We start from the raw sequence: 8,840 nt of genomic DNA, 5'->3' as shown, positions 1-8,840 counted from the left end.
AAACCATCCTGATGCCACTAGCTGGACCCTCCTAGCTGCTCTATCAAACTAAGCCCCTCAGCTTGACTTTCAGTCCTCTACCAGCCTGGCCTTCTCCCGACACCCAGCACGTAGCATCCCCTCTAAAGCAGGTTCCTTAGTTGTCCCCAAACAGAGCTGCTTACCCCTCTCAAATAGGCTATTTCCTGCCAGGCTGCCCCTCGCCTCCTCCAGGCAGCCGTCCCTGACTGCCTCAGCCCTGTCAGTGGCACACAGGTCACCATTTATTTCTTCCTAATGAGCCTTGCCACCTTTGTTCATGTCCTCAGATAACCTGTTCTAGGGCAGGGTCCACAGGATATGCTGATGGGTAGACAGGCGCTCCTAATTCCCGACTCCATGAATTCTCCCTTTTAATGTCCACCCCTGCCCCCTTCTGAGTTGTTCAGGAGCTGACTCAGGCCCGGCCTATTTGGAGAACAGTTAACTGGCCTCTCTGGGTTCCCATTCACCTCCTATCTCTGTCCCCGCCCGGGAGAAGAAAGGCAGGCAGAGGCTGCAGCAGCTCACAGACACACCAGGCAGGTTGAATGTCAAGTGCACTTTACTGGTTCCAATGCTATCCTCATCTCGCCTGGGGTGCCCCTTCCCTACACTGCCAGCTGCACAGGAAGTGAGGTGGGCGGAGGGAGCACACGTGGAGTGGCTCATTCTCCTGCTCTGAAGGGTCTTGGGTGATGTTGGGCCTCAGCTGTGCGCCTCTCCCCTGCAGCCCCCATCCCATGGTAGACTCTCCTTGGGGTAGAGAAGGGGGATGCCTGGGCCTTCAGCACAGGAAGCTGGCCTCAAACCAGGCACCAGTTCCTGCTTAAAATGGGGCAGGGGACCATGTGCAAAGCTCTCCCAGGGGCAATGGTGAGTAGAAGGGGCAGCACCCTGTTCCTGTCAGGGAGAGGGCTGGGTAGCCCTGGGAGCCAGGCTGGCCTTTTCCATCAGGCCCAGAGGAGCTGGTGGTTGAAAGAGTGAGGTTCAGCCAGCTGAGGCTGGAGGAATGGCCAGGAGGGGCAGCTGGTCCAGCTTGGCACCCCCTCCCCCAGTCGTGGGTCACCAGTCGCGCTCAGCTGGTTCTCGGTAGGGCAGGCCTAAGAGCCTGAAGACATCCTTCTCAGTGGGGGTGGGCAGTACTTGGCCAAGCCCCACCTTGAGGCCTTGGGTGTCCCGGACCACAGCTGTGCTGAGCGCATGCTCCGACAAGCTCATGCCCTTGGTCTTGGCCAGAGCCCGCATGGAGCGGTTGAAGTGGGCAGAGCCAGTGAAATAGAGCAGGGCACAGGCAAACTCGCTGTAGGGAACCACAATGATGTCCAGTCGTCGGTGCCGCCGCCCTGGTCCTGGGAGCTGGCATACACCCAAGTACTTCTGTTGCTGGCCGTTCTCCTCCTGGCTCACCAAGTCATCCGTCAGGAACCCTGGCCCAATACAGGAGGGCTGTTGGGAGGGCAGGGAGCCAGGCCTTGGGCTGCCCAGCCCTGGGCCGCCTAACCTCCCAGGCTTCTCCTGATTATCCTTGGGTCCTCTATTCCCAGCTCATCTACTTATTTGCTGGGCGACCTTGCCCTCTCCAGGTCTGTGTCCTTTTCTGTAAAACATGCATAGTAATTCTTCTCCAAGTCCCCCACAGGGGCACAGAACGATCAGAGGAGGCACTCAAACTGCAGCTATTACTGAGCACCTCTTGGGAGGTAGGGGAAGCTGATTCATCTCTTCCCTGAAGTGGCTCTGGCCACAGGAGAGAGGTGGAATTTTCATGAAGCAGCCTTCCCCTGCTTCCTGCCTAGAGATTGCCACTCTGAGGTTCTCCCTCCTGGGGGCCACTCCTCCCCTGCCCCCCGGCTCACCCAGGGGTGGGGCTTATACCTCGCTGCCGGAGGCTGTCCAGTAGGCGGCTGAAGATGCCCTGGTGAGACCGGCCGTCCGGGTGGGTGACCAGCACATCCACGTCACCGCAGGTTGCCTTCCCCCGTCGGTATGAACCACATGCCATGCACAACAGCCCAGGGTTGAAGGCCTGAGCTGCTTCCCGGACCTGAGAAGGGACAGCGAGGGAGGTGAGGCCTGTGGGCCTCAAGCCCTGCCAGGAATTCATCGCAGCAGCGCAAGGGCCTTCCTTGACTCAGGAGCCCACATGCCCCCTCATGCCCCAGGCCAATCCCTGGATGCATGATCCAGCCTGAGGGAGAGAGCCCCAAGGAACAGAGGCAGAGCTCCACCCTGGAGAGTGGCAGTTCTCCACCTCGGCTAGGACAGAAGAGAAGAAAACGTGCTCACATCACCGGGGGTGGCCTGAGGAGAGAGATGAGAAGATGAGAAGATGTGCTCGGATTCTGAGGGAAGGCACCGCTCTTCAAGAGCAGAGAGACATATCTTCTCTGGGCTTCTGTCCCAACCCATGCACCCAGGTCTGTGAAACTCCACTGAGGACAAAGGGCTGGGTGCCGAGAAGCCCTCAGCCAGGTCTCCACAGCCCCAGGTGTCTTTGGATTTGGAGCTAAAGGCAGAGTGTGTGAGTTGGGGCTTGAGGCCTGACAGGTGGCTGGCAGGGTGCCCCAGGCCCAGGCCTCGGGGGAGATGGAGCCTAGAAATACAGCTGCACGTGTAACAAAGGAAAGGAGGGAAAGCAAAAGGGAAGCACTTCTGAGCCAATGCCCACATCCTTACTTGGAGGAATGGGGCTCGGTGGGGAGGGAGCTGAGACAGAGGGAACTGTCAGCTGAAGGATCATCCCTCACTGAGGGGGGATAGGGCCATTAGCCTCCACCCCAGAAACACTGAGGTCTTTCATATGCGGATCTCTCTCTCTCTCTTTCTCTCTCTCTCTCTCTCTCTCTCTCTCTCTCTCACACACACACACACACACACACACACACACACACACACACACACGCCCACTTCCTCCCCGGGACACTGAGATTTCTGGGGCCCTGGATACCTCAATTCTCCTGACAGGCAGGCTCTGCTAATCCCCTCAATTCCCTTCTTGAGCCTCCCAAGAGGATGGAGGAGGCCTAGGATGAGTAATCCCATCAAAACCTCCTAAGGCTGGAGACCTTAAATGGGGAGAGTGGGCCAGGTGGGGAGCCACTTCTGTTCCAGTGGGTCAGGGCTGGAGGCTCGCTGGGGCATTCTCTATGCCCAGATACCGTGGCTGAGTGACAGGTCATCACTAGCACCAAGGCCTGGTGATGGGTGGACAAAGGGGCTTGGCTGTCCCTCCCACACTAGCCTCAGAGTCCTGTGGCTGGGAGTAGAGCTGGAGGCTGATTTCAACTAAGCTGGGCCAGAGTCTCCAGGGAGTCCTACTCTATCAGAATCATAGACCAAAGTAGGAGCAAATCAGCCCCTACCCCTAATGCCAACTGAACAAATGTACCCTAGTCTCCCTCTAATTTAGGTTTTATATGAACTGAATCCCTAACCCAGCTCTACACCAAACACTAATCTTGGCTGAACCTTATTTCCAGGACAATCACAAATTTTAACTAAAAGCATCCAACACTAAGAAAACCCTACTCCTAATTCAGGCCTAACCTTAACTCAGCTCTTGATCTAGCTTTCCTCTAACCCCAAACCTAGTCCTATTGGCACTGTGCTTCTACACCAACCCTAACCCAAACCCTGAACCAGCCTTGGGTGACCTGCAGAAGGTGTGTACTTCTGGAGATATAAAATTTTGTACATTTAAAAAAATTGTGGAGAGAAAGAGTCCATGGTTTTCATTAGGTTCTCAAAGAAGTTTGTGAATCAAAAAATGTTAAGAACCTCTGCCCTGATCACCCTAACATAGCCCAGTTCAAATCCCAATATCCTTGAGTAGTTCTGACCGTAATCCATCTCTAATCTAGCCCTAACATTAACCCAGTCCTAACACCATTCTAGCACCTAAACCAGTGCTAACTCTGCCCGATACTGAGAACCCTACTGCAGAGAGCTAATGTTGCAGCCCTTTCCTACCTAAGCCAATTGCTCTTTCCCCACTAGTCCCAACCTCTGGCCCCCCATAGCTTCCTCTGCCTGCTGGGCTCCCCTGCTGAGGGATCCGGAGTTCTTGGCTTTGAGCCAGGCCCTGACGTTGTAGTAGGACCTGGCTCTCCTTACTGGTCTGGGACACCTGCTTACTGTCTGCTCAATCTCTGCAGCCTCCTCCCTGGGCATGCGATCCAGGAAGTCATCGTAATGCTTCAGGCCAATGGCCTGCTGGGTAGTCAGAGAGGCCTGGTTTCGGATGTCTTCTAGGTTCCGGAAACCCTGAGAAAATAGCCAGATGGGAAGGCTATGAGGATCCAGGACCAATGAAGAGGCAGTGAATAAGCACACACACAAGGCTTCCATCACCCCCAGACTCCAAGGAAAGCCTGAGGCAGGACCAACCCCAGGAGCGGTTGGGTCTGTAATCAGTGGGACTTGGGAAAGGCAGGGGGCATGGAAGACACACCTCAGTCCAGCCCTGCCATAATCCTAAAACACTGGTTCATGACTCCATCGATCTGGGGGTGATTCTGGGCATTGCTGGGTTTGGGAACCACTGTTCTGGATACTCAGCCCAGAGGCCTGGTCTCCTCAGGAAGGCCCCTGCTGGTCTAGGGGACAGATCTTGTCTCTGCCTACACCACAGATTAAGCCTCAACGATACCAAGCAACAGGGCAGTTCTGAGAGCCAAGAGAGGGATCTGCATGGGCCCTGGTCCCTTTGAGAAGTGGTCTCTCTATAGTCTGGGTTCATTCTCATCAAAGCACAGCGTAACAGGACTGTGGGACAGGAGCTCTAAGATACAGTAAAACTGAAGTGGGGGCTGGGACAGGGTGTGACCTGATGGTACCACATCTGGGCAGTCTTGGTTCCAGCTCCCCAGATGTTAGAGAAGAGCTCTAAGACAGGCACGCTTTCACTGATGTGGTCCAGCTTCCGCAGATGCCCGCTCTCCAGGATCTCTACGATCTTTTCAGCCATCCGCTTTCCAATTCCGGAGATACTGAAGGCCTCCTAGAGGAAGGGCAGGCAGAGGCAGGAAGGAAACTGACTCCTTTAGCAGATGTCTGAGTAAAAGCCAGTATGGCCGGTGGGCAAATGATAGCTGTATAAAGCTCGGGCAGAGTTGAAGATAAGAAGTTTGGATGGAATGGGCTGGGAAACTTATCTGCTGGTTCCCAGAGGGATGGAGGTCAGCACAGGAAGCAGAGGAAAGGCAATAATGACGATACTAGTCACCACTGCCATCATAATAGTGGAGCTAATATTTATGAGGCTTTACCCTGTATCAGGTCCTGCATTACAGGGGTCATCTCATTAAGTCCTCATGGGAATACTGTGTCTGTTACTATTCTTAGTCCCTTTTTACTTTTGAGGAAACTGATGCTCAGAGGGTTTAAGTAACTTACTTTAGGCAAGTTACAGTTAGTGAATGATGGGAACCAGAATTCAAACTCTGGTCTGTTGACCTTCAGAGCCTGAACTTTTAAAAAACTTTTTATTATGGAAAAAATTCCTAAGGAGAGAGAACAGTATACTGGACCCCAAGTACCCATCACCCAGCTTTTATAATTATCAAGATTTTGACAAGCCGCTTTCATTAATCTCCCCATTTTTTTTCTTTTGTGCAAGTCCCAGACATCAGAGAATCTTAATCACTCCACCTGATCCCCACTTGTGACTGGTGCTTCCACCGACCTCTGGCCAGCAAAGAAAAGACCCCCCCAGCCCCCCACATACCCTCCCCTGACCCCCAGGTACCTGGTAGGAGGTGACAGGCTTGTGGAAGCTCTTGAGGGCATTAATGGCCTTGGCATAGCCCAGGGCTCTCCACTTGTCCCCCTGAACACTGTAGGCTTTGGCCAGCACTTCCAGCTTCTCTGTGATGTGGCGGTTGTAGTTGGTCGCCTTCTGGCTCGAAGGCTGTGCACAGACCCACTTATCCAGGCCCTCAGGGGCTGGGCTAGGCTCACCATCTCCCTCAAGGGGGGTTGGGTAGCGGCCGCTGATCAGGGCTTCCAGATCAGCTGCGCCAACCTGGGTCTCTTCCCCATCACTGGTTTCACCACCAGAGCCGGGCTTGACATAGAGAAGGAGAAGAGACAATAAGTTCATGCCCCCCATGAGGAGGGCTCCTCAGAGGTGGGGGCTGAGTTTCCTAGTCAGACCCAAGAAGGACGCTAGGTCTTCTGCAGCAGATTTGGGTTCCATGTCGCTCCCCTTAGGGCCCAGCCCTGGGATCCCCAGTGATATGTGGTGGATATGGCCTGGGCAAATGCAGGAGTGATGACTGTTGAGAAGAGTTAAATGGCTTCACAGTAAAGAGAGCCCTCCTCTCTCAGGGGCCTGGGACATTCTAAACAACCATCAGGCTCTCCCTGTTTCTGTGATCTAGTTCCCAGGAGAAGACAGCTGTGGGGCCTGGGAGGCTCCTCACCTGTGCTTGGAGGCTTGCGGCTTCCTCTGCCCTCCAGGAAGGAGATACAGGTCTGGTGCGAGGAGGGGAAGGAGAGAGGGCTGTCCTGAGCTGAGCCTCACTAGCTCCAGGAGGAGTCGAAGAGTCTTGGTCTGCTTTGCTGAGCTGTGCTTGATCCAGGTACCTGCAGGATGGTGATGGGAGGTTAAGACACCAAAGTCTCACGCTATCTCTGTTCCCAATCCTTCTCTACTCTGAAATCATGGTTTTTTAATGTGTCCAATTAAGACGATGAGAGTTTAATAGCTCAAGAAAACATCTGAGGAAAGACTAGGACCAGCCTACCTCTTGGGGATGAAGATGCTGAATCCTGCTGTGTCCACGAGTCTTCTCTCCTGTAGGCACGAGCTCAGCCAGGCTGACTTCACCAGCTGAGCACCTGGGGGCAGCCAGGGCAGTCTAAGGAGGCGGAGGGCTCGCTCACAGTCCATGCCTTCATCCACCACAATGTGAGTGACCCCTGGGGCGTGGGCAGGGCATATATGGCCACCATGCTGGACAATCTGCTTCTCAAAGAGTTCTGCCCGGGCTCGCCCAATGCCAGTGGGTACAACATGCGCCCGCACGGAGCTCAGCCACTCTGTGGAGGGGACATCCAGATACCTACTGTCATACTTTCAGACATGATCCCAATGAACCCTTCACAGTCCCCTCCCCCCAAATGTTTTCCTCCACCCAGACAGCCTGCCTTCTGGGGATTCCATCACAGGCATACAGTTAATTTCCTATGGGCCATCACTTGATGTAAGGGGCAAGGATTCTGATACGTCCTATTCCCTGATATAACCTAGAACAGTGTCTGGCACCTTGTAGTTACCCTGTAAATCACTTCATTTGATCATTTATTCTTTCAACACATATTAGTAGACACTTATTATGTATCAGGCACAAAGCACATGTTTTGCCATTATAAGCCTCACAGTCTAATAGATTCCCCTCCCCCAACCCAGCCCACCATGTAAGCTTTTGCCATCTATTTGTCAATTTGGCTGCAAAATAACTTGTAAGTCTGGGGACCTAAGAAGGATCCCCTCCCCGCAGCAGCAGGCAACCTCCTAGAGAGCAAATGATTCTGCCAGTCATTTCCTTAGGGACCAGGGAGTATTTTCTGATTTATGGAGGTCTCAGGGTGGGGTAGAAGATAAAACAGCAAGTTGCCTGTCAAAGACTGGGGACCAAGCCTAGGACAAGGCAGGTAAAAACAAACCTGCAGGCTCTGGGCGGACAGAGTCAACTGCAATATCTGATTCTGGGCATGAACGAAGTAAGAAGCCTCAGGCTCAAACACATGAGGGTTCTGAGGCTGGGTCCACTCACCTCCTGCTTCTTCTCCGTCTTCCCTCTTGGGAATCTTTGCAAGTGCTTTTGATGATGGATTGGTATGAATTTTCTTCCGCTTGGGAAATGCCTTCAAGATGCCCCTGGAGTCCATTGAGGTATGGCTGGAGCCTGGCCTTTCTGTTGGAGGGTTGATCAGGGCAGCTGTCATGTGGAAACCCAGAACTGAGGCCCCCCAACCCCTTTGACTATGAAGGTGGGGTCTCTACTGACCAGGCCTTGGGGACAGTAGCCAAGTTCCCAGGAGTCTCCCAAAACCCAACTGAACTTGGGTGGTTTAGCCTAGCTCTATACTCACCACTTTCAGAGTACTGGGGAAAATAAGGGGAAGAGTGGAACTACTGGGGGAACTTTTGATGGGTACCAAACGATATCATTCCTCAGGGAGTTGCTCTGAAGATTAAGTGTGCAGTGTCTGCTCCTGCTGCATCCCACTTCCAAAAGGCTTTACCAAAACGAGATGCCAGGCTAGGAATGGAGCTCCATCTTTAGGAAGGACTTGGGCTCCCAAAATGAGTGGGGACTCGGGGGGACCTGTATATAATCTTTCTCTACCCCCATCACACACCCGCAGATGGTAGGTGGAGATAAGGAGGCGGGGTGGGGGAACGCCCTGCACCTGCCCTGGTCTCGGATCTCTCAGCACGGGGGGAGCGCAGGCCCGCAGCTGCAGGGAAATGCACGGCTGCAGCAGGTGTGGGGCGCCTTCCCGGATTGGGGGAGTCTCGGCCTCACAGCTGGGGGTGAAGAAGACGCTGGCAGGTGTGAGGCACCCGCCGCGAACGCAGCTGGCGCGCGCCCGGGACTCCCCCAGCTGGGGGCCAGGCGAAGGATGGACTGTCTGGATCCTGCCCTGAAGGCTCCTCCCCACTCCCCAGGTTAGTTGCCGGATGGGGTCAACTTCAGGCCGGACGGGTCACCAGGTGTGGGCAGGAGTAAATTACTTACCAGAGCAGCCAATGAGAGCAGACGAAGGGCGTGAGGGGTTGCGGGGTGGGAACACGCAAATGTCCAGAACTT

At 54.2% G+C, this 8,840-nt stretch overlaps 1 protein-coding gene across 2 annotated transcripts; it reads right to left on the bottom strand.

The window, feature by feature from the left end:
* Positions 1-582: 582 nt before the first annotated feature.
* Positions 583-8,811, bottom strand: POLL (DNA polymerase lambda). 2 transcript variants are annotated; one of them, XM_060034216.1, is made up of 9 exons: positions 8,769-8,811; positions 7,800-7,940; positions 6,768-7,062; positions 6,444-6,606; positions 5,768-6,085; positions 4,847-5,020; positions 4,156-4,284; positions 1,897-2,065; positions 583-1,448 (listed from the first exon to the last, which is right to left on the bottom strand). In XM_060034216.1, exons 2-9 carry the CDS (start codon positions 7,912-7,914, stop codon positions 1,084-1,086), a joined length of 1,728 nt encoding a protein of 575 aa, XP_059890199.1. In that variant the 5' UTR covers positions 7,915-7,940; positions 8,769-8,811; the 3' UTR covers positions 583-1,083. The 2 variants fall into 2 exon arrangements, with proteins under 2 accessions (XP_059890199.1, XP_059890200.1); XM_060034217.1 differs by lacking the exon at positions 583-1,448 and adding an exon at positions 1,506-1,618.
* Between the last annotated feature and the right edge of the window lie 29 nt (positions 8,812-8,840).

Source organism: Delphinus delphis, chromosome 16 (assembly GCF_949987515.2).
Source record: "Delphinus delphis chromosome 16, mDelDel1.2, whole genome shotgun sequence".
Lineage (NCBI taxonomy): Eukaryota > Metazoa > Chordata > Mammalia > Artiodactyla > Delphinidae > Delphinus > Delphinus delphis.
Note: the sequence above shows the minus strand (reverse complement) of the source record. Positions and strands in the feature narration are given on the sequence as shown.